Here is a 27022-nt window from a genome sequence, read left to right as displayed (position 1 = left end):
ACCTTATATTTAATTAAATTGTAGGTGCCAAACATCCCCTAACATTTCCTAATGTCAATACGTCATTAATTTTTGTGCTCCGTATTAAGCTTTAACGTGTTTTCTAACGTGGTATTAAAGGTTGTGAATTTATGAAATGTCACATTATTTAGTTTCTAGCTATGACTATTACATGTTTGTTTAATGTTATGGTTTCTATTCACGTAATCATATATCGTACGGGGATAATCTAGTTTGAAAATTAAATAAATATATGAGAAATTATTTTGAAACAAAGAGAGTAGGTAATAGCTTTAGGTACAAAAGCAAGAAAATATTGTTGTTTTTGCATTGAATGAATTATGAATACTATGTATGGACTATTTAGTAGTCACCAGTCAGTAGTCTTTAATTACAAAGTCAAGTAGTTAGTTGAGGCGGAATAATAAAGGGAATGATTTAGATATACTTCGCACAAAGTATAAGCTTACAAAATGCATATATGTTTGTGTCATATAAAACGAATTACGAGTATCATTTATCAATTTAAGTTTTATATAGAGTTTCATATCGTATGTATATACTCTATACCCAATCCATACATTGACAAAGTGATTAATATAAAAACTTTGCTCAGGAGATCGTACTAAAATTGGGATCATAAAATGTGGAGATTGAAGGTAGGAGAAGGTGCAAATAACCCTTACTTATACAGTACTAATAACTTTGTTGGACGTCAAATTTGGGAGTTTGATCCCAACTATGGCACACCCGAGGAGAAGGAAGAGGTAGAGGAAGCACGTCGTAACTTCTATAACAATCGGTTTGAAGTTAAGCCATGTAGAGATATTTTATGGCGTCTTCAGGTACATTTTATTGTTTGATACTCTCTCCGTGTTTTTTTAAGTATTACAGTTTGACCGACACATAGTTTTAGGCAATTAATTGACTTAAATAAAATAAAAAATAAGTGGGATTGTTAAAATATTAAAAAATTTAAAAGAAAGATAAGTAGGGTTTATAGTTTATTGAAAAGTAATGAATATGAGAGGAAAGATGAGTGTTTTCCATAGATAATGTTTAAAAAAGCTAAAATTCCCAAATTACACCCTTTTACAAAATATTCCCTCCATACCGTCCACATAAGCAAGTTTGTTGTGTTTTTATTTTTTTTAAAAAAATATTCAATCAACACAAAACCGCTAATTCAATTAGCGGTTTTATAAATTGTGGAGATTATTAGCGGTTTATATGTGTATAAAACTGCTAATTCAATTAGCGGTTTACTAGTAAATGGTGAAAAATATTAATTTAAATGCTGAGTTGGACGATATGGGGGAATTTTTTGTAAAATGAATGTAATTTGGGAATTTTTTAATCTTTGAACAATTTTTATGGAAATCACTCAAAAAAGATATAATTAAAAAAAGTAGTAGTGGGTTTGGGTGGGGACTATAAGAGGAGAGCGCTATAATAATTTAATGTAGATTTTTGCCAAAAAAGAAAGTGTAACACTTACTAAAACACAGTCAGATTTGTTAAGTATAACACTTACTAAAATACGGAGGGAGTAATAAGATTGAAAGAATTTATTTATTTGGACAATTTTCAAATGACCACAATTAAATTTTGGTCATTGTAATATTACATTAAATCAAATCACAACTATTTATTTTTATTAACTAATATGCACCGTCGATATGAATTATTTTGTATTTATTTTTTATTACAAAAAAAAAAAAAAAAAGAATCACGTTCTTATCAGTTTCACTCTTTGTTTAGTTTGTTCACTCAATACTTTTTCCTCTTTAATAATCCTATTTGATCTTTGTTCGTAATCCAATGTGTTGCGAATCTTGCGATGGGACAACGAAATTGCCACATACAATGCTATTGTGGATCCGCTGGTCTGTTTGTTTTCTTTGTTGCGATGGGAAAGCTACCTTTTGCTTGATTACAAATTTACAAGTACTTGATACATTGGCAATATTGAAATTTGAAAAGATACAGCAAGTTTGGTCAATACTTTAACTAATAGACAATTAATTTTCAAAAGAACAGTTTAAAGTACATTTCTGAGTAAAAGATTATACTACGTATATAACAAGCTAAGAGGTACACGCTATCAACCATGTGTATTAGCAAATCTAAGAGGTGATTTTCCCACCAAAAAAAAAAAAATCAAAAGCAGTTTTATTTTTCTATGGGGAGTGGTGCAGTTATTATAGAGTAGTTATGATTGGTATTTTTTAAAAAAAATAATTTTGCTTGGATTGGGGGTAAAACATTAAGGGGATAATAAAAGTCAAACTTGAAAAAACAAAAGTAATTAGAGGTGTTGTTATAGGAGACATGATGCTTACAAATGAAATTAACTCGTTGTGCCATGAGGAAAAGAGAGAGATGGAGGAATTATTACTCTCATAATGAGGGTAATGGTTACCCACCTTCCCCCTAATGTAACTATTACCCCCAAAATGAGGGTATTGATTCCTTTTTTTTCACTTCACACCATACCATCACTACATAATCTTCTTACAATCACACCATCACCATCTCCTTCTTCCCTATTTTCACATTCATTTTGCTTAATTTGACTTTTATTACCCCTTAATGTATTACACCCAATCCAAGCATGCCCTTAATCTTTAATTGTAGATAAGAGAGGTGATTTTGCAAATTGAAAGGACATTTTGGGAAAAAACAAATTTATCAGCCAAGAAATCCTTTCTCTTTATATAGTACTATAGTATAAATCCAGTTCGGATCAAAGAAAACAAAGAGGAAAGATTAAAGAGAAGTATAAAGGAAAAATAAAACTAATAAGAACGTAGAAGTTTTCTATTTTTTTCGTTTTTTTTGTTTTTTTAAATAAAAAGTAAACCATATCGACGTTTAAAATTAGTCCATTAAGATAGATGAATGTGATATGATTGAATACAATGGCCACAATTTTACTATGGCCACTCAAAAGTCATCTTTTTACCGAACATGAAGTAAGAAAATAAATCACATACTAAAAGGTAAAAGAAGATAAAACCGAGCAACGTTGAAGCCGACACTAGTTAGCAATAAGGTGAGCTTGATTAACTTCTTCATTCCTTGTTGACTTTCAGAATAGCACAGTATTGGAATGAGCAGCCTATTTTTCTGATTCCGTCTATCGTCCAATGCATATCCATACTTCCCTTTTTCTTATGTACGGAGTAGTAGGGAGTGAACTAACATCGCTGAGTCGGTGAAGATAGTTACCGAGCGAAGGCCACACTCCAAACTCCACTTTAAAGCAGATAGACATGCTATACCTTCCGCATGGAGGGCCGAACTTGCTATGCCATAGTTGCCCGGTTGCCCCCTGCATCTCCAAGATGCGTCTTAGAACACACATATCTTCATTTCCATACAAGTAAAATTTATAAACACGTGATATTAATAAAATATGCAATGAGCCAAATCTAACAAGATCATTCATGACTATATTATCTCTTATTGATTAGAGATAATTTACAGTGAAAGTTATAAAGTTTGACCTAAAAAATGACAATGAGCAAAAATTAAGGAACATAGGAACCCTTTTATTTATACAATAACTACTACTTATGCAATTAATCATATGAACAATAGTTCCTAAGGGAGAAAAACTTCAAGCAAACAATACCTCAAGTGAAGGTGGAAGAAGGGGAGGAGATCACGTATGAAACCGCGATGACAACATTAAAAAGAGCAGTGAATTTACTCACAGCCCTGCAGTCTGACCAAGGCCATTGGCCTGCTGAAATTGCTGGCCCTCAATTTTTCCTTCCTCCCTTGGTTAGTCCCCTAACAATACATGTACATCTCATTTTTTATGTAATTCCATCATTTTATAATGAAGTTTTCAAGAGTTATAATGTAATAACATGTACATAAACATGTAATGTCATGCAGGTTTTCTGCTTATACATTACTGGGGATCTAAATTCTGTTTTCGGGCCAGAGCATCGTAGAGAAATTCTTCGTAACATCTATTATCATCAGGTCGGTGTTGGTTTGAACATGGAAATAAATATAACTTCTTAAGAAAATAATGGACTAATCATAAAATTTATTATAATAGAACAAAGATGGAGGTTGGGGATTACATATTGAAGGACACAGTACCATGTTCTGTACTGCACTCAACTACATTTGTTTGCGAATGCTTGGAATCGGACCTGATGAGGGCGATGACAACGCTTGTCCTAGGGCTCGTAAATGGATCCTTGACCATGGTAGCGTTACTCATATCCCTTCTTGGGGAAAAACTTGGCTTTGTGTAAGTCTAGCAAGTCGATCATATAAATACTACATCTTATACTTTCGCATAAGTCATAACGTGACTATTTTTTTAATATGTGTGATTCATTCACTAATGTGATTGGCAACAACTAAAACATATTTCTACCATTTTAGATACTTGGCTTATTTGATTGGTATGGAAGTAATCCAATGCCGCCTGAGTTCTGGATCCTTCCATCTTTCCTCTCTATGCATCCAGGTATTATGTTTCAAGATACATGCTAGATATCTTATACTCCGTAAGACCGTAACGTTATGTACTTATGTTTAATGCTAGCCAGTGATTATAAATATAAAGCATTTTTTTGTGAGAAACTACCTTATGTAAGTCAATTTTTATGAAAATATATCTTATTAAAAAACTTTGTAAGAAGCTACCTTATAAAATAATTAATGTTGTAAAAAGCTAACATTTGCCAAATTATTGTATTGTATAAGAGACATTTAATGACCTATATTCAATCATTTTTTCTCCTTTTTCCACCCAATTTCTCCATTTAACCCCTAATTCCGATCCCCTTCTCTTTCACTGTTAAATTAAGCACATGATGACAACTTAAAACATTTAGTTTTTATAAGGTATTTTCTTATAACAATTTTTTTTATAAGGTAGTTTTTCACAAAATTTAATATATATAAGGTAGTTTTTCATAAAAAGTCCTAAATAAAAATTAATTTCTTTACGATTTTTTTGTACCAAATTTGATGTTATGCAGCAAAAATGTGGTGCTACTGTCGAATGGTTTATATGCCACTGTCATACTTGTATGGGAAGAGGTTCATAGGTCCGATTACACCTCTCATTAAGCAACTTAGAGAAGAGCTCTACAACGAACCCTTTGATCAGATTAGTTGGAAGAAAATGCGTCATTTGTGTGCACCGGTAAGATTATATGGCTTGGCCTTTATGCATGATTTTCAATATATTCGTAAAAGTTTTGTGTAACTTACTCTTAATAAACTAATTAATTACTATGGCGATTACAAAATAATAGGAGGATCTCTATTATCCTCATCCATTGATTCAAGATTTAATTTGGGACGCTCTTTACATCTTTACGGAGCCTCTCCTTACTCGTTGGCCTTTCAACAAGTTGATTCGAAAGAAGGCACTCGAGGTTACAATGGAGCACATTCATTATGAAGATGAGAACAGTCGTTACATAACCATGGGATGTGTTATGAAGGTATCAATCGAAACATACTTATAAGTTATAATTAATGTACAAGTAGCTAGCATAGTAGCATGGGTGTGATTAGATAAAATAGTACTTAAGATATCAATTAAACATTGTAGGTTTTATGTATGTTAGCCTGTTGGGTGGAAAATCCTAAAGGGGATCATTACAAAAAACACCTCGCTAGAGTCCCGGATTACATTTGGATTGCTGAAGATGGGTTGAAAATGCAGGTAATTACCATCAAAGAGGTTTTATTGAATAATACATGTACATGAAATTTAAAATTAGTTCTCCAAAATTATGTTACATAAAAAAATGAAACGTGATAATAAAATATAAATGCAGAGTTTTGGAAGTCAAGCATGGGATTGTTTGTTTTCTATCAAAGCATTACTAGCTTCAAATCTTAGCCTCGATGAAATTGGACCTGCTCTTAAGAAAGGCCACTTCTTCATTAAAGAGTCACAGGTAATTATTTTCTATTGTCAAGTGAAATTTTCATGTGTACCTACCAATGGCTCCCTACAAGCATCGCGCGCGCAATCTGTTGGTAAAATGACTATTACAAAATATTGGTTCTAGAAATATTTTTTGTAAAACGACTTGATTCTAATTAAGCCTATTGTTGATAATGTATAATTCACCACAATACGGAATAAAGAGTTAAGTGATCAATCTGTTAGGAATTGATTTTCCTTAGTTGTAATACTGTATGAACAAGTATATATATACAACCTAACGAGAGATTAGAGCCGATAACATTGGCCCATTAGCTATACAATATTAGGCTTAACACCCCCCCCCCCCTCAAGTTATTGGAGCATGCAAATCACAGATGTCAAACTTGCCAAGTAAATACAGAAATTGGTTTTTGCTCAATGCCTTTGTGAAAATATCCGCTAGTTGATCCGTTGTCTTCACATACGACGGACTAATAATCCCTTCCTAAATTGCATCCCGAATATAATGACAGTTAATCTCAATATGCTCAGTGCGTTCATGGAAGACCGGATTCTGCGCAATATATAACGTAGATTGACTATCACAAAACAAGCTCATCGCACGCGGATGCAAAACTCCCAAGTTGCTGAGTAGTGCCTTCAACCATTTTAACTCTTCAGTGGCCTTAGACATCGAACGATACTCTACCTCAGCAGAAGATTTAGAAACAGTATCCTGCTCAACCACCAAGAAACACCAACCAACCAGTAATCGAACGTCTCCTCAAAGGATAACTAGCCCAATCCGAGTCACACCAACCTGTCAAATGTAAATCGCAAGCTGAAGTCAATAGAATCCCTTGGCCCGGACAACCCTCTAAGTAGTGAACCATACGAAGGGCTGCCTCCCAAGTATCTTGACGAGGTTGTTGCATAAATTGGGATTGAATATGAACTCTATATGCTAGATTAGGTCTTGTGAAAGACAAATAGATCAAACGACCCACAAGACGCCGATACATTTCGGGGTCTGCAATAGGATATGGTTTTGCTTAATTGAAGTACCTGCCGTGCGTGCCCCTAGTAAACCAGACTCTGCAATAATATCAAGAGTATATTTCCGTTGGCACAAAAATATACCCTCTGGACTACGTGCAACCTCAATACCAAGAAAGTACTTCAATACACCCAAATCTTTCATATTAAAACAGTCACTCAAATATGATTTGAATTGTGAAATTGCAGAAGAAGTATTTCCAGAAACAATCAAATCATCAACATACACGAGAACACTGAGATGAACCGACCCTTGATTCAGAGTAAAAAGAGAGTAGTCAGAATACAATTGTGTAAAACCGTACCTTTTGAGAGAGCCAGCTAATTTTGCAAACCAACATCGTGGTGCTTGTTAAAGACCATACAAGGATTTCTTTAGACGACATACCAAGCCAGGTCGTGAGCCATGGAATCCAGTGGAGGCTTCATGTTCACCTCCATTTGATGCAATTCCCAATTTTTCGCAGCAGCAATCGCTAAGAATGCCCGAACTGTGACCATTTTAGCAATGGGAGCAAATGTTTCATTATAGTCAATACCATCAACCTGATGATTGCCAAATATAACAAGGTGAGCCTTTAATCGTTCAACTGTGCCATCATAATTATGCTTCACCTTGTAAACCCATCTACACCCGATAGCTTTCTTCCCTGGAGGTAATTCTTCCATTAAGCAAGTCTCATTATCTTCCAAGGCACAAATTTCTTTTTGCATAGCTTCTTTCCACCCTTCGTGTTGCATTGCATCTTTTAAATTACGAGGCTCAACTGTCATGTCTACTACTGCAATAAATACATGGTGTTGCATAGAAAATTTATCACGATTTACAAAGTGTGCTAAAGGATAGAAAGTACCTGAGGAGCGCGGAAGGAGTGGTGAGCTAGGAGTGATAGATGGACTCGAGAGAGAGATAGTATGCGCAACATAGTCACGGTGCCAGCCCGGAGGACGTCGATCACGTTGACCACGACCCAAATCATTAAAAGAAGAAAAAAGAGACCCGGATCAGACCTGGGGCTGCTGTTTGGAGGAGCACCAGCAGCAGTAGCGCTGGCAGAAGCACTAGCAGCTGCACTGCTGGTCGCTGTAGCAGTTGTAGGAACATTGCTGGCAGAAGCTAAGTAATAGCTGCAGTGTTGCTGGCAGCAACAGTAGAGGCAGGGACAGTAGTAGCAAGATTGGCAGAAGCAGAAGACGCAGGGGCAGCAGGTTTAGGGGCAGTGGCAGCCGCAGCACAGCTGCGGTTAGAGCTGGGTGCCACATGGTGGCTGCGGTCTAGCCTGCCACAAGCAATATAAGTAGGGGAAGCAGTAGCATCATGAGCAACAGAGGCAGTAGCAGAACTAGGAGTTGCTTCGTGGGGATCGGTGTGAGCAAGTGATGTCTCACCAACCTCTAAAACAAGCTCCAAGTCATCCAAAAAATCATAATCAACTTCATTATTGTCATGGGACACTTCGCCATTACCCACATGAGAATTATCCGAACCACCATTAATCACAAACAAAAATTTATTCTCATAAAACTTAACATATTGTGAGACAAATATTTCAGCTGTTTCGAAGTCATATAACTTACAACCCTTCTTACCATAAACCATAAGGATATCCCACAAACACACACTTCCTACTCCTAGGTGCAAACTTATCACCCTTAGCCTTTTGATTGTGAGCAAAACAAAGACAACCGAAAACTCGCATTTCATAAAAAGTAGGTTCTTTGCCAAACAAGACCTCATACGGTGTTTTATTGTCTAGTAAACGGGAGAGTATGATTAATCAAATACACCTCGGGCGTATCTAGTTCAATTGGCAAATTGCCTTGAAACATTAGTGCACGACTCACATTTAATATATGTTGGTGTTTACGCTCAACCTTGCCATTTTGTTGTGGAGTACCAACATAAGAAGTTTGAAATAAAATGCCATTTTTATCAAAGTAGAGAATCATGGGTTTATTTTCCGTACCATTGTCACTCCGGACACAATTAACAGACACATCAAATTGAGTCTTAATCATAGAAAAAAATGAGCAGGAAGAATAATAAACCTCAGTTTTATCATTCAACAAATATACCCAAACACCCTTAGAATTAAAATCATCTACAATAGTGAGAAAATAGTGTGCACCACAAGTAGACAAAGTTCTATACGACCACCACATATCACGATGTATCATTTCAAAAATTTAACTAGCACGACCATCACTTATAGGGAAGCTATCTCGAGTTTGTTTAGGTTGAGGACAAATTTCACATGCCTTATGTAAATATTGACTATGAGAACCTCGAATAGTAGGAAGTAACTTGACAATTCTTTTTGACGGATGTCCCAAATGGCGATGCCACAACTCAGATATAGAGACCTCCGTCCGAACCCGTGACCGCACATACTTTTGGAAGACGCCGGAATTAGTAGAGTCCATCTATTCGTTCACCTCCACCAATCAAGCTCCACGAATTTTGATCCTGTATAGCACATAAAGAATTAGTGAATTGTACATAATGGTGAATGTCATCAATCAATTTAGACACCGAATTCAAATTGCAATTTAATTTAGGAACAAATAGGACGTGTTCAAGAATAATTCCATCCGCTAGGAAAACACGACCCTCCTTTGTAGCAACTACTTGAGCTCTGTCGGGAAGACCAACGGGGAGTTTGAGAAACGCTATCAAACTAACGATTGATATTACGAGTGTTTGGCAAAAAAAGCGGTTGCAATACTAAAATATATCAAAATTAAAAAAATATTAATTAAAAAGTAATAAAAAAAGAAATTTTGATTTTTTACCACCTCCAAATAACCACTAATTAGCTTTTATCACCTTCATAAAAAAAGTTTTATTTTACCACCATATAAAAAAAAAAGTTGGCTTTTACCACCAATCACCCCCAACTAACAAAAACCGTCCATAAATCCGTTAATGGGGCCTACCATGTACACGTATCACCATATTATTGGGTGTAAACAAAGAAAAATAAATAAAAATTAAAAATTAAAACCTTCCAAACCAGCCACCGTTGCAGGTACCCCTTTCGCAGCGCCCCCATTGCCAAACCGGCTCCCAAGTGCCCACACAGCCGGTCTGTTTCTGGCATCCCTTCTTCTCCTCTGACGGCCTCTCCTCCTCCCTTTCCCCTTCCTTTATATGACCACCGACCTCGCCTCCCCCTTCTCCTCCCTTTTCTGACCTCAAACTTCGATCCCCTTCCTATTCCAACCCCTTTCCAGCGAATTACGACCCTAGCTCGCCTTAGCCCCAACATCGAATTCCGACCCCTTTTCTACCTACCGAATTCTGTACACTTCTAAAACCCTAGCCACCACTAAATTTCAACCTCCTCCTTAGCCACCACCTAATTCCGACCTCTCCATAGCCCCACACAAATTCCGACCAACCGAGGTAGGGTTGTTTTCGTTTCCGGCTGATTAGCATGGAAGATCGAGGGGGATGAAGAGGAAATGTCAAAGCGTGGGCCCTACTAACGGATTCTTGGACGGAATTCGTTAGTTGATGGTAAAATCAAATTTTTGGAAAATTTGTTGGTGGTAAAATACAACTATATTTTATGGAGGTGGTTAAAGCTAATAAGTGGCTTTTTTTGTGATGGTAAAATAAAGTCAATTTTTCCTAATATAAATTTGTCAAACTCTACCCGCTACTTCTATACGCTACTATTTTTAACGCTTGAGAAACACTACCTCTATCGCTAACCTCTACTAGAATCGCTACCTAGCCAAACACTTTTAAATTTTTTTCTAGTAGTGTTTTGACTAGTCAAAACGCTAATCGCTACCTAAAACGCTCAACCAAACAGTGCCTTATTCAACGTTGATTCTCACAAAATTTCCTAAGTTGCCTAGAATTTTATATATAGTGGAAGATCTACTCTATCACTGCCAAAATTTTCAATGAATAAAAACTGTTTTTTTTTTTTTTTTTTTTTTATATAGTGTCCTGGTCTACTGATATTTTTACAGTACATGTGGTCATTTGAAATATGACAGCCATAACATTTTAATAATAAAACAATATGATCGGTTCACTATTATAATAGGGATACTATTAGTCTTTTAAAATCTACAATACAAATATATTTTTTTGAAAATTAAAAGGAAAAATTGCGGAAAATAATACAACCTTTAGCCGGTTCTTTTTTAATAATACAACCTTTCAATTAATTATTAATATTACAACCTTTGGGGGGGGTGTTGAACTTTAACAGGCAAAACAACTTGTAACTTATTGGACAGGTTACCCATGACACGTTTTGTCATGTAATTGGTTTAAATTTTATTTTAAAAAATAAATTTTAATTAAAATTGTTTAATTAACTTTTAATAAAGTAATTTTAATTTAATCTTTCAAAAAAAAATTAATTTACAAAAAAAATCACCCACCACCTTGCACCACCACCTCTCCCCTGTTTTCTTCACTCCCCTACCATCACCACCCAACCAACAACAGCAGCACCAAACCACCCCCGCATCTCCCTCACAACCCCACGTCCCTACTCCCTCACTGCCACCATTGGGCCAGAATTAACACCACCTCCAAGCACCATCAATAATCATCTCATGAATCGCCTCGCCAACCACCACAACAACTCCCACCATCTTCGCCACACCAACAACAACAAGTAGAGCAGCCACCACGACTGCTGCCTCCAATCGCCACCAATCACCGCCAACAACCACTAACCTGAAACCACCTATCCCCAGCATCAGATCATAGCAGCTCCACTACTGCACAAACTTGCATCTACCAGCCACCAAATCTTCTCCCTCACTCATCCAACATCGACCACATTAATTGCAACTAGCCAACAACAATTCTCAACTATCGCTGCTCGAACACCATTGCAGCCGCATAAACGAACCTCAATTAAGCCCCAATTTGATTGGAACTGTTTGCGGGCGCGCATCCATACATCGCAGCCTTGATTTGATGCTCGATGATTGCTGTTGAGGATAAATGGTGGTGATCCAATGATGATGATTGATGGTGGAGCTCGGTGAAGTGCGGTGGAATCGGGGTTGTGGTGGTCGATTTTCGCGATGGGTAAGAGGAGGTCGTGGTAACAGGGGGTAGGTCGGTGGTGCAACAGGTAAGGGGAGGTCATGGTGAGCTGGACGCCGGCTGTCCAGTTTCTGGGCTGGGGAAGAGGTTAGTTGCGTGAAGGGGAGGGGGAGAAGGAATGGTGGTGTCGGGGTGAAGGTGGTGGATTTTTTTTTTTATAAAAGTTATTTTTATTACTTAATATATATTTTTAAAATAAAAAATATTAAATAAATTTTTAAAAATCAAATTAAATTAACAAAACCAATAAAATAACGACACGTGGCATGATAACCTGTAAAAACAAGTTACCAACCAGTTTTTGCCTGTTAAAAATGATGAACACCCCCCAAATGTTGTAATATTAATAATTAATCGAAATGTTGTATTATTAAAAAAGAACCATCCGAAGGTTGTATTATTTTCCGCAATTCTTCCAAATTAAAGTCTAACATAAAAAAATAAAAAATAAAAAAAAGATTTTATTGACTTTTACCACAAAAAAAATCAAGGAATTATTTTTACCACAAAAACTTTGATAAATCTAACGGTGATAAAAAAAATCTTCAGTTTTCGTGTGCAAAACATGTTCTTCAAAGGTTTAGGATGGCATTTTGGCCCTATCAATCCAATTTAAGGTTAAAATTGACAAAATTGATCGAAAATGCCTCATTTCGCGTGTTTCATGCAATTCAAGGTATCTTAAACACGAAAAATAAGGCATTTTCGATCATTTTTTAATCGATTCTGGCCTCAAATTGGACCCATAGGACCAAAATGCTCCCCTAAACCTATGAAGAACATGTTTTGTGCACGAAAATAAAAGAACTTAAAAAATTTCGTTAGATTTTTTATGACAGGTGGTAAAAAACAATTTCTAATTTTTTAGTTGGTGGTAAAATAAATCTTTAAAAATTTTGGTGGTAAAAAACAATTTCTTGATTTTTTTTGTGGCAAAGTAAAAAACTTTTAGAAAAAGTTATTTTTTAAGATTTTATAAAAAAGAAAAATTAAATAAATGAAACTAAAAATTGGATAAATATAAAAATGTCGAAAATAGTATTTTATACCAGAAATACAGAAATTTAATTTGAAGGAAAAAAATAGTCAAATATAAATTATACACAAATTTTTGTATTCGGTCTGTTGTGCCGTGCAACATGGGTTACCCGAGTTTCCTACTCATGGGTTACTCTAGTTGGCGGGGTTACTCGAGTTTCTCGGTCAGGAGTTACTCGAGTTGCCGGGGGTGCTTAAGTTTCTCGATCAGGGGTTAATGGAGTTGCTGAGGTTACCATAATTGAGTTTCTCGGTCGGGGGTTACTAGGTCAGGGGTTACTCGAGTTTCACGGTTAGGGGTTATTTGATCTGGGGTTACTTAGGTTGTTGGGGTTACTTAAGTTACTCGATCAGGGGTTACTTTAGTTACTCCTAACCGAGTAACCCCTCAAGTAATCCCTGCCTGAGTAACCTATTAAGTAATCCTTGACCAAACCATTCGAGTAACCCCTCAAGTAGCTCTTGACTAAGTAACCCCTCAAGTAACCTATGACTGAACCCTCAAGTAACCCCTAACCGAGTAACCCCTGATTGAATAACCCCTCAAGTAGCTCCTGTTGTATGTAGTCTTCAATAAGTAAGTTTTTGTGGGAGCATTGTCCCACATGGAAAGAATATGAAAGGTTGGTCTTGTTTATTAACTAGTGTGTACTATGTGTATTATGATTTGTGAGCCTTTTGTGTGGGCTTGATCATGGGCTTGTTAGTAGATGATTAGTAGTATATTTATCAGAATATTTACTAATCATAGACTAGCACTTAGCACTTTGGCACGCGCGTGACGGTTAATTAATTATGACTAACATGTGCTAATTAATTAATTTTTATTTATTTTTCGGATAATATAGGGAGGCAGTTATTTTTGGGATAAAATAACTGTCATGCTTATCTCTATATAATTGTTTCATTGGCAGTAAAAAAGATTATCAGTTTCATATTCATTCAAAAACGTTCTTCCCAAAAACATGTCCATGGAGACTGAAAATTATGCTGTGTTTTCATTCAAAGAAATAGGATAATCCTGGGGGTAAATTAGCGTAGGAATTCCCATCAGCATCTTAGTGGGGGGCTAATATTATCCTAAGGACAGAGATTAATCTCGTCCTATTCTATTTTGTATTTTCATTGTAATTAGTTTTCTAATTTTCTGTAATTGTAATTTCTAACAGCTCCTGATTGAGTAACTCCTCAAGTAACCCATGACTGAACCCTCAAGTAACCCTGACTGAGTAACCCAGGACCGAACTCCTTAGGTAACCCTTGACCGAATCACTCGAATAACCCTTGACCGAGTAACTCGAGTAACCCTTGACCGAGTAACCCCTAACCAAGTAACTCGAGTAACCCATGACCGAATAACCCCTCGAGTAACCCTTGATCGAGTAAACCTCTCTAGTAACTCCTGTCAGAACCTCGCTCTCAAGTAACCCATGACCGAGTAACTCGAACAACTCCTGACAAAAAAAACTTGGGTAACCCCTAACAAAAAAAAAAACTCGAGTAACCCCTGCCGCACCAAAAAGTTGCTATAAATTGTATAATCATTACTCGTAAATTATTATGACAGTCATATTTCAATCGGCCACCATAAACTTTTTAAGTTTTTAGTAAATATGATACGTACGACTTAGCTAATGTTGTTCATGTTTATGTACTATATAAAATAGGTTAAGGACAATCCATCGGGCGACTTCAAATCTATGTACCGCCATATCTCCAAGGGATCTTGGACTTTCTCTGACCAAGATCACGGTTGGCAAGTCTCTGATAGTACAGCTGAAGGCCTCATGGTACGTATGACCCCTAAACAATTCAAGTCATACTAGTAAATTATAATTTAAACAAAATTTAATTTGTATATGATGTTTTCTTAGTTATATTCAATTAGTTATATAATAACCTCGGGTTTCTTCTATAAAATATAGTGTTGTCTAATGTTTTCAACATTACCCCCGGAGATTGTTGGAGAAAAGATGGACTCCGAGCGACTTTATGATTCGATCAATGTTGTGCTTTCTCTACAGGTAAAGAATGTTACTCTGTATTCTACTCAGTATAACTATAATTACTACCTCCATTACATATTATTTACAACGATTTGACATAAAGTAGAGAGGGAAAATGTCTAATCGTTGCAAATAATATGTAACGGAGGTAGTAATTTGATTGATATGAGGGTTTAACAATGTAATATGGCAGTATTATAATTAACTGTCAGTCTATCACACACCTAACTTTTAATTTACTTACAATAGTTACATATATAAACTTTTCCAAAATACTACCTTGAAATCTAAAAGGTATCTTATAGGCTTAAAATACTAACATACATATCACTATTTTTCGTCTATTGTCAAAATTCTAAAAGCTATGAGTACTTTGAAAAACTATAAGCATTTAGATCACGGTCAAGTGGCCAACAACTAAAACGTTACACCACCTCGCTAAATATATAAGTACATTTGTTTTTCTTATGCCATAATTCAATGTTCCTTTTTTTTTTCTTCTTTTTTTCACACAGTAGCAAGTGCATAATAATTCAATGTTACTACGGAGTAAGCAGTAAAAACCGTACGGAGTAAAAATTATGTGGGCATCAATTATTTATTTATTTATTTATTATTTATTTTAATTATTCTCAGAGTAAAATTGGTGGGGTAGCTGCTTGGGAACCGTCAGGGGCTCAAGAATGGTTGGAGGTGAGTACGTTATTTTCAAGCAACTAAATACTGATTGATCCAAGTACTAACAATGTTGATAAATTTTCCAATCATTAAATATGATCGATCTTGATATGAATTGATTTGTACAATCGATCTCCAGATTTTGAACCCAACAGAATTTTTTGAAGGCATTGTCATTGAATATGAGTGAGTATTACCTGTAAATCTGTAATTTAGTGTCACAATTTCTACACTATTACTATGAGTATTTTTCTTTCATTATTATGAAGTGATTTTTTTTCTTTCTCTTTTTTAATCGATTAGTATATAACTAATAAAAAAGAATTATAACAGTTATGTAGAATGCACGGGTTCAGCAATTCAAGGTATAGTTATGTTCAAGAAGCTATACCCAGACCACAAGAAGAATGAGATCGATGATTTCATCGTAAATGCAGTCCGGTACCTTGAGAACACCCAACATCCCAATGGAGGATGGTATGTTATGATGAAACTTGATTACAAAATACTATACAAATATTAATAAATCTGGATGATTCTAGCGTAGTCGTCAACTACGGACGACTACAGACGACTATAGTCGACTACAATAAGAGATTAAATCTGAACCGTTGATATTATTTATTGCTTAATCTTAGCCTTCGAATATTACATTTTTAAAAAAAATAAAAAAAATCTAAGTTACACATCATTTAAATCATAATAAGTCATCGACCAGTCAGCAAAGTGTTGTTTGGTTCATTACTTGGAGAGGGTAAATTTTTTTTTTTTTTTCCCAAACTATAATATTATAATTTAATTATAAAAAACCATTCAACATTATAAAATTGAAGTAAATCGTCCAAAATAATAATTAAAAAAAATACATTTGTATTTCTTCATCCCCATTAAAAGCTTCATCCCTATTTTGATAGCTTAACTCATCTTTAATGGCGCACTTTACCTTTAATCTATTTTAATGGGGTATTTCAGCTTTAACCTCCCATCCTTGTTTACTTGTTATTCATCCAAACCACATCAAAAAATTAACAAATTTATATATGGAATTAATAAGATTAATGTTTTAATCACAATTATGCTTCAAAATAAAATTACCAAATTTTATATATATTGTATCTGATTTACCATTGATAATCTTTGATATTCTCAACGATCATTTTAAGCCGATTATTTAGCAATTATACATCCATTTCAAATGACATTATATCCAATTAATTATTTGTTATTATTTGTTATGTATATTGATTTGTGATCTAAAAGGATGTTATTGATTTTTTTAGTTTGTATCACCGTACCATTGATAAGCTTTGAATATCTCAAGTATAAGATATGAATTTGTGGTTAAAAAAAAAAACGACAATGCAATGTAGTGTTTTTTTTTTTGGTAATAAAAATAAATTTATGGTAAAAAAAAAAAAAAAAATGAAAATACGCAGAAGAAGAAAAAAAAAAAAAGTTCTATCTCTTCAATCCTTCGTATCAATCATTAACTTCAGTGATTGATTCCAATAAGTATCAATCTTATTCCTTTATCTTTAGTAAATAATTTCTATTAGCTGTAAATTATATCTTTGACTTTATTCTCCTAATTTGTAGCTCTTGGTAACAAACGTAGAAGTTACTCATTGAATAATGGTGATATTATTTTTGTTAAAAATTATTTGTTAAAATAGTTTAACATATTAACATATACATATACATATATATATGTATATATATATATATATATATATGTATATATATATATATATATATGTATGTATACATATATATATGTATATGTATACATATATATATATGTATATACTTGAATGCACATAGTATGTAACAAAGGGCGGCGTAACTAGGCGGTCCCAAACAATGACTAGTTAGTCCCAAAATAAAACATTAAAGATCAATTTGCCTTTAATCGAACGATAATTATCAATATTCATTATACACACAAGAATCCTAGTAATTTTGATTATTAGGGCTTGTTTTAATTGACTGGACTGAACTGAACTGAATAATTTATGAGAGAAGAAATTAAGATAAGAATTGAACTGAACTGGACTTAATGAAACTGAACTGAACAGAACTGAAAATAAGCTGAAGAGAACAGACCCTTATGTTCAGTTCAGTTCAGTTCAGTTCAGTTCACATTCACTTAATTTCAGTTCAGTTCAGTTCAGCTCCAATCAGTTCAGTTCAATTCAGTTCAGCTCCAGTCAATTCAGTTCAGCTCCTAATTTCCTTCTCTCATAAAATATTCATTTCAGCTCAGTTCAGCTCTAATCAGTTAAGTTCAGTTAAGTTCAGCTCAGTTTAGTAAATGTGAACAGAACTGAATAATTAGGGTCTGTTCACATTCACTTAATTTCAGTTCAGTTCAGTTCAGCTCCAATCAGTTCAGTTCAATTCAGTTCAGCTCTAATCAGTTCAGTTCAATTCAGTTCAGCTCCAATCAATTCAGTTCAGTTCAGCTCCTAATTCCTTCTCTCATAAAATATTCATTTCAGCTCAGTTCAGCTCTAATCAGTTCAGTTCAGCTTAATTTAGTAAATGTGAACAGGCCCTTAGTCTTATTTTTCGCAGATAAGTTCTTCTAACACGCTTTGCATCATGAGGTGGAGCAAATTAATGAAAAAAAGGGAGTAAGATTAATTTGCTAAGGGCCTACTTTACTGTTCTCTTCAGCTTAATTTCAGTTCAGTTCGATTTAGTTTAATTCAGTTCAATTCCTAATTTCCTTCTCTCATAACCTTCGACTATTTTTTTATTGGGCTGTATAATACTTAATTAGGATTGCCTAATTTGATTGTAATAACCTTCCTATTTTTTTTTATTGGGACTCTATAATGCTTAATTAGGACTGCCTAATTTGATTAAATTATTTTTTATTGGGACTCTATAATGCTTAATTGGGACTGCCTAATTTTATTAAAATAACCTTCAATTATTTTTTATTAGGACTCTATAATGCTTGATTGGGACTGCCTTATTTGATTGTAATAACCTACGTATATTCTTATTTGAGACTACATATCACTTCTTCCATTCTTTTCATCATCTTATATTCTGTTTTGCTATATGTTCATTTTTTCTCTCTCTTCCTTTTTACTCTTTATTCCTTTTACGATACAATTTTATTTAGTTTATCACTTCTTATGTCATCACGCACGTAGCCCACACAAAACTCTATACGTAATAATACCAATGTATTTAAATAACTTCTCTCTCCTATATAACAAGTAAAAATATATATAAACTCATTTTTAACTTACTACTTCATTTCATATAAATAGTAAATGTTAATATAAAATATAAATTTTTTTTTTTAAAAAAAAAAAAAAGAACAAAGGGAGTACCTAATTTGATTGTAATAACTTTCAAATATTCTTTATTAGGACTCTATAATACTTAGTTGGGAATGCCAAATTTGATTGTGACAACCTTCAAATATTCTTATTAGGACTCTACAATACTTAGTTGAGAATTCCTAATTTGATTGTAATAACTTTCAAATATCCTTTATTGGGACTCTATAATACTTTATTGGGATTGCCTAGCTCGATTGTAAAAAAGTTCAATTATTTTTTATTGGGACTCTATAATACTTAATTGAGACTGCCTAATTTTATAAATTGTAATAAACATCAAATATTATTGATTGATACTAAACATTACTTATTGGAACTAACTAATTTGATTATTACCGTATAATATAAACCATCAATATAGTTCTGATAAAGGTTAACCAAATGTAAATTACAATTGAAATAAGTTTTAATAAGTTCTAGTAATAAGTTGATTAAAGTAAGTTCAGATAAGATAAGTTCAAATAAATGAAAATTAGGTGAATAGAACACTTTAAATATTTTTTTAAACATTTTACTTTGTATTATTTTTGCTCGATACATGTAAATGTAATAACCAAATAATCATCACATTAAAGAAGAAACTAAAAATAAATGTTTGGTGTTATACAATTATAATTCAATAAATCACATACACAATGTACACGTCAATTATATAAGAAAATAATTATATTAATTTCTTTTAAATTGTCTGTTATTAAATATTAGTATAAATCAGAAAATTTGTACGTGAACCGTCAAGATTACCAATTTATGTATTTATAATTCTGTATATGTTATAACTACTATATACCACTAAGGGCCTGTTCACTTCAGCTTAATTTCAATATAGTTCAGTTTAGTTAACTCCAATCAGTTCAGTTCAGTTCAGCTCCTAATTAGTTCAATTTAGGGCCTGTTCTCTTACGTTGAAATTCAGTTCAGTTAATTTCAGTTCAATTCAGCTCAGTTCAGTTCAGCTCCTAATTTCCTTCTCTTATAAAATATTCAGTTCAGTTCAGTTCAGTTCAGCTGAGTTCAGTCCATGAGAACAGACCCTTAGTTCAGCTCCTAATTTCCTTCTTTCATAAAATATTCATTTCAGCTCTATTCTGTTCAATTCAGTTCAGTTCAGCTACAATCAGTTTAGTTCAACTCAGTAAATGTGAATAGGCCCTAAAGTATCGTAATGCAAAGTACCACTATTAAAGTTAATTTAATTTAATTTTTTTTTTTTTAACTATTAAACTTTAGCTAAGATAGTGTATTGTTATCAATCTTTATTTTAAAAAAAAATGGTGTATTGTTTATTGATTTTATCAGAGGATCTTGGCTCACATCTTATTTCCCACAATATATTTATGCCACTAATGTAATTTTGCAACTTTAAAAACTTCTATTTTTCATTGAAGTAATTTCAATTATATTGCTTTTTGAATTAATTCATTTATTTTTAATAATTTTTCATTGATATTTTAAAATTGAATTGAATAAGTTCAAAATTACAATAATTATACGAATGCAACCACTATAACAAGATCGGACATATTTTTTATTGAATTTCATGCTAAATTAATAACCATAACCTTTACATATGATGACCATTAGATACTCTATGTACTCGGTATATATATATAGTTGGAATCAGTTCAATGAGAAGGTTGAGACGGATTAATATATATAGTACAATTTGTTTTTTTACCAAATATGTAAATTGTTTCAATTTTTAAGTGAATATGCAAATTGAATTTTGGAGTTAGTAAAAAAAAATAGTAAGAAAATAATATAAATTAACTACCCAACTAATATTTTTTTAAATGAAAAACTACTTAACTAAAACCAAAGATTTAAAATAAATTTAAAACTAAAAACAAGAAACAACGTATACTTTTTTAAAAAAAAAATAAAAATTAGTGAGATAAAAAAACTGCCCATAAAAAAAAAAGATAAAAAAAAATTGAACAAATGTAGTTAAATTGGATAATTTCTTCAAAAAAAAAAAAAAAAAATCTTTAGCTGAATAAATTTAATTAAATTTTGCTGTACAAAAAACGTAATTAAATTTGAACTAATAATTTTTTTTGTATTACTTTAATTGAAAAAAAAAATTAGGAAAAAATATATTTTTTGTGGAAAAGATATTTTTTGGTTTCAAAAAAAAAAAGGAAAGATAATTTTTTATGTAAATCGGTTAAATTTAGTTATCAATTACATTTAGAAAAAGATTATTTTTTTTTTTTGAGTCTTCCCTTAAATAACGCTTCCTCCTAATATATAGGTTTCTTTATTTTTTTTTTCTTTTTTTTTGGGGACATATATCTTTATTTCAAAAAAAAAAAAAAAAAAAAAAACGCTTCTTTTATTTTTAAAAATAAACACTTCTTTTTAATTTCGGTTTTTTTTATCTTCAAAAAAATGAAAAATCATTTTTTGTTTTTTGTAATTAAACAAATAAATTAACTTTTTTATTATTTATTAATATAATTGTAACAACTAAATTTAATATAATATCTTTACCTAAAAAAACACCCCATAATCAATACAGTATAATATTTGTTTCCCAAAACACGCACCTAATAAAGGTTTCTTTTTTTAAAAAAAAAAATTATATAATATTATTCATCTTCAACCTACAGTTATCTTCAACCTTTAGTCATCTTCAACCTTAATATTTAACAATGGTGGGTTGCTATTCAAAAACAAAAAAAAACAAAAAAAAAAAAAATTGCGGATGAATCATGAAATTATATCAAAATGAAGCACAATGTAATTTTGACTAATACTGAAATAAATATTATTCGAATCTTTAAATAAATATTTAAGTGAATTTTTAAACAATGATACAAATAAATAAATTGATTATAATTTATGAAATTAAACTAAATATAAGAATTTAATTAATTTGAGCTAGAAGAATGAATGTTGTATGTTGAACCTGAAGGTTTTAGATGATATAGGTTGAAGATGAATATTTATTATTTGGAAGTTTTTTTTATTTAATTTTTTTTAAAAAAATAATAATAAATAAATAAACATTTGAATCAAAAAAAGTTAACCAAACAAGATTTAATGACTAGATTGTGAAAATAAAGAATTGATGACTAGATTTGATGACTGTTTATTTGAGGTGTCAAATTGGACGCCTAAGATTAGTCAATTAATAAATAAACGGTTGAGATTTAATCTCTTATTGTAGTCGTTCATAGTCGTCCGTAGTCGACGACTACGGTAGAATTTTTATAATAAATCTAAGCTATACATGCCATTTGTGTATTAATGTATGTATATAGATGGGGTACATATTTAATGTTTGTGCACATTGTGTACGCGTTCTTATAGATAATTTTAATCTGATTAATAGCACTAATGATACGCAGGTATGGAAAATGGGGAATTTGCTTCATATATGGGACGTGGTTTGCTCTTGGAGGGCTGGCAGCTGCTGGTAAAACATACTATAATTGTGTTGCTGTTAGGAAGGGTGTCGAATTTTTGCTTGCTACACAAAAAGAGGATGGTGGATGGGGTGAAAGTTATATTTCATGTCCCAAAAAGGTATGTTATTAACCTTGTAACTACGTCTAATGCAAATTAGTTGTCACGTTGTTAGTATAAAACTCACTACTTAAATGAATTGTCTTTTTGCACATACATATAAAACAGCCTATAGAAGACATATAGGGCTCGGTGTGCTAGTGTTGCGACCTTCATGCTAAACCCTTGCCTTATTTTACAATTGCACACATGTTTCTAAAGAGTTTAATAATTCGTTTGAACTTGATAACACACAAGTCAATACTTTTTTCATTCGTTAACTTGATTTTTGATTAACGATTTTGATTCGTAAACCACAGGAATTTGTACCAATAGAAGGAAATTCCAATTTGGTTCAAACTGGATGGGCTTTAATGGGTCTACTTCATGCTGGACAGGTATTTTCATAATTCTATTAATATAATACTACATCAAACCTAGCTCTTCATACTTTCATATATATTAAAATTCGTTCCCTAAAGTATTACTATGTATTAATATGGGAATTAATGACGATTCACGTGTCGTTCAACTTCACAACTATTATATTTTTACTTATTGGCTCTTAAACATCGGATATAGACAAATAATCCTTAAGACTACACTTAATTTGCCTTTTAATTTCATTTTTGTTTTTTCATCTTAAACTTGTATATATTTTCATTAACAATTACAATAATTAAGTAAAATAAACAATTACATGAATTTATTCAAATTTCCTAATCAACACTTCAATATTAGGCGGAGAGGGATCCAACTCCTATACATCGTGCAGCAAAGCTTTTGATCAACTCACAACTCAAAAATGGTGATTTTCCTCAGCAGGTAACATAATCAATCTCCTACAAAAATCATAAATTTAAATTTTGTCATTTCGCAAGTTACATATTAATTAATTTAATTACAATATATTATATGTTAATTTATTCAATTTTACTCTTGTGATTAAAAATTAAGGAAATAACAGGGGTGTTCTTGAGGAATTGCATGTTACATTATCCAATGTATAGGAGTATATTTCCATTGTGGGCACTTGCAGAATACAGAAAGCGTGTTCCATTACCTTCTATTAACGCTGCCTAATCGAGTTTATTTATTCCTATCAATATTGAAATTAATGTTACAATAACTTTGCCCAACAATAAATTTTTTTATTTAGTATGTATAATATAAAAGTTGTAAACTTGTAATTACATAAAGTTATACTTTAGAATAATGAATAGATTGAAGAAATGTCTTGTTAATCAAATGATACGTGGAAAACAAATGCAAGAGTATAGTACTCGTCTGTGGATGCATTATTTATAAAAGTACAATTGTTTTTACGTACATTTTTTTTAGTTGACACTGTTTGATTATTGCACTATTCACAAACTTCACTTTGACTAGCTTTTGTGATTTATATCTACGATGAAACATAGTCATGTGGGTTCTTTTATGAGTCATCTCAATGTATATTTTATTAATATCCCCTTTTATAATCTTACAATGTTTATAAGGGTCGTCACCACCAGAAGAATGTTGGTTCTCTAATTGATTTAATAAGGCCCTTTGGGCAATATCTATAATAATAATAACAGTACCGACAGTAAGAACAATAGTAACAATAATAGTAACAACAATAACAATAATTATAACAACAATAACAATAGTAATAAAAAACATTAATAGTAACAATAGTAACAATATTAGTAATAATAATAATAACAATAAAAAAAATTAATAATAATAATAATAATGATAATAATAATAATAATAATAATAATAATAATAATAATAATAATAATAATAACAACAACAACAATAACAATAATAATAATAACAATAATATTAATAATAATAACAATAATAAAATTAATAAAAATAATTGGACATGCATTCCTTCCCTTCTCATTTTCTTCACTTGGAAAGGAGGTTGTAGCGTTACTGAAGCGGGAGTTCTCGACGACTCAAGACATCGGGGCTCGTGCTGCTGCTCATATTTTTACTAGGATATGCTTTTCTATAGCTAGAGGAGTGGGCCCCATATTGTATATATCTCGGCTTCCCACTAATTTTTTGTAGGTTGTATGACTTTTGTTTTTGAGATATAATAATAATAACAATAAAATAATAATATATATATAAATATCCTAAATTTGGCAACTACTTTACAACTGATTATTATTATTTTTTTAAAAAAAAGGATAGCTTTACAACGTAACTTCCCCACTACTATCAGTTTTCTTTCACCCACTACTATCTAATTAGCAGTGAACTTCCTTCTAAAAAACAAAATCAGAGAAAATCATTAAATGTTCGACCTTCCCTCATCAAACTCTAATCTTTTCACTCTTCACGTAAAATGAGATCTTTTCAAACTCTAATACAAGTATACAACACAACTTTAAAGAAGAAGTTTAAAGTGGGTACAAGCTAAGGTAATTGTTTATTTTTTGGTTTTCGTATACAATTTTGATTTCGATAAATAAAGACTAATCATCTGATCTTCATCTTCTTTTATATGTAGGATGTCGGTTGCATATGCTTCTTTCATGTATTTGAATCCGTACTCTAAATTTTGGAATGTGAAGGCAAGGATTACAAGATTATTCAACATGTTAAAAATAATAAAAAAAAATTTGGAAGATGGTTCTTCAAGAAGCTACGGTATGTAAAATTTATTTTATATTTTTCTTTACCATGCATTCTTATTTGGAAGTTTTGATTTTTACCGCCTCTAAAAAATTACTTAATTGATTTTACCACCTCCATAAAAAAAAAAGATTTACTTTACCAACACATAAAAAATTAAAAGTTGGCTTTTACCACCAATCACCTCCAACTAACGGATTCCGTCCATAAACCCGTTAGTAGGGCCTACCTTGCATACGTGTCGCCATATTATTGGGTAAAATTTAAAAATAAAATTAAATAAAAAAACAAAAAAAATTTAAAAATCCCCATCCATCGACCGGTGGTTGTTGCCACTGTCGGGACCCCCACTGTCAAACCGGCTACGACCAGCCCTACCACCTAACCGTTACGACCAACCCCCACCACCTAACCACTACCAGCCCCCACCGCACCACCTTACCGCTACGACCAGCCCCACCACCTAACCGCTACCACCGCACTGCACAGCCACAACCACCGCACCGATTTCGACCCCTTTTCCACCAATTTTCGACCTCAAAATCCTAGCCACCAGATTCCGACCACCCATAAAGCCTCTCCTAATTCCGACCACTCTAAAAACCCTAGCCACCACCAAATTCCGCAATCCTAAAACCCTAGCCTCCACCTAATTCCGACCACCTCCCTAACCCACACCCAAATTCCGACCAACCATAAAGCCCCTCTTAATTCCGACCACTCTAAAAACCCTAGCCACCACCAAATTCCGCACTCCTAAAACCCTAGCCACCACCTAATTCCGACCACCTCCTAACCCACACACCAAATTCCGACCCCTCCTTAGTCCCACACGAAATTCCGACCAACCGAGGTAGTCGATTTTGTTGCTGGTGGAAGATGAAGAAGAAACGTCTAAAAGGTGGGCCCTACTAGCGGATTCATGGACAGAATCCGTTAGTTGGTGGTAAAATCGAATTTTTGGAAATTTTGTTGGTGGTAAAGTAAATCTTTTTTTTTTATGTAGGTGGTAAAATCAATAAATTCATTTTTTGGAGGTGGTAAAAGTCAAAAATTCCTTCTTATTTTATTATTTTATAAAATATAATATATGATTGAGTGGTTAAGTCAGGATCTATGAAGTTTTACCGTTCATTTATTATCTTAAGATAACTATCTAAGCTTTTTGATCCATATCATCAAATAATCTATCAAACCAAGTTTTACCTTGCATTTGTTATATTAATCCACAATTACATACTTACTCTTTTTTTTTTTTTTTTTTAAGGGCGTTGATAATTTTATTGGCAAATTACAAGAAGGTTCAGTGTATTGTTTTGAAAGGGTTCAAGTTATTCCAGCGGATGATTACGAATAGTTCAAAATCCGTATCAACTCAACATAACTACAGAAACAGAAATATCCATTGTTGATACTGACATCGAAGACTTTCCAAAGTACTCTTACAACTTGGTACTTTACATGGTGTCAACTCATTCAAATGCACCGAAGGAATTGTGATAGGTTTTTATACTACCTTTCATACTATTTTTTTTATTAAACTATTAATTTTTGGGTTTTTCTACATTATAACCCTCCAATTTTCCGTTTTCTACGATGTGCCTTCCCTTTTTGAGAAATCTACACTGTAACCTTAAAATACATTTAGTTTCTATACGGTAACCTTGCCGTTAACAAATCCGTTAGTGGGGCCTACTCACCATTTTATAATATTTTTTTATCAATTTGCGTGCTGAAAATG

At 32.7% G+C, this 27022-nt stretch overlaps 1 protein-coding gene across 1 annotated transcript; it reads left to right on the top strand.

Moving 5' to 3' along the window:
* The first annotated feature begins 489 nt into the window (after window positions 1-489).
* Window positions 490-23900, top strand: LOC145612411 (beta-amyrin synthase 1-like). The gene is made up of 18 exons (XM_081667786.1): window positions 490-845; window positions 3604-3789; window positions 3907-3996; window positions 4076-4273; window positions 4411-4495; window positions 5013-5179; window positions 5292-5483; window positions 5594-5707; window positions 5823-5945; window positions 14762-14884; window positions 15020-15118; window positions 15737-15793; window positions 15918-15964; window positions 16112-16255; window positions 22491-22668; window positions 22968-23045; window positions 23389-23472; window positions 23605-23900. The coding sequence occupies exons 1-18, from the start codon at window positions 645-647 to the stop codon at window positions 23728-23730; spliced, it is 2292 nt and encodes a 763-aa protein (XP_081523912.1). The 5' UTR covers window positions 490-644; the 3' UTR covers window positions 23731-23900.
* Window positions 23901-27022: the final 3122 nt, after the last annotated feature.

Source organism: Chenopodium album, chromosome 24, assembly GCF_948465745.1.
Source record: "Chenopodium album chromosome 24, dcCheAlbu1.1, whole genome shotgun sequence".
In the NCBI taxonomy this organism is placed as follows: Eukaryota; Viridiplantae; Streptophyta; class Magnoliopsida; order Caryophyllales; family Amaranthaceae; genus Chenopodium; species Chenopodium album.
This window is presented reverse-complemented; position numbering and strand designations above follow the sequence as displayed.

What these genes read in the sequence shown, in the direction of transcription:
- LOC145612411 (XM_081667786.1), top strand. Translation starts at nt 645, where the DNA reads ATGTGGAGATTGAAGGTAGGAGAAGGTGCAAATAACCCTTACTTATAC. An exon ending in ATATTTTATGGCGTCTTCAG is followed by an intron (nt 846 to 3,603) that starts GTACATTTTATT and finishes TATGAACAATAG; the next exon opens with TTCCTAAGGGAGAAAAACTT. An exon ending in TTTCCTCTCTATGCATCCAG is followed by an intron (nt 4,496 to 5,012) that starts GTATTATGTTTC and finishes GATGTTATGCAG; the next exon opens with CAAAAATGTGGTGCTACTGT.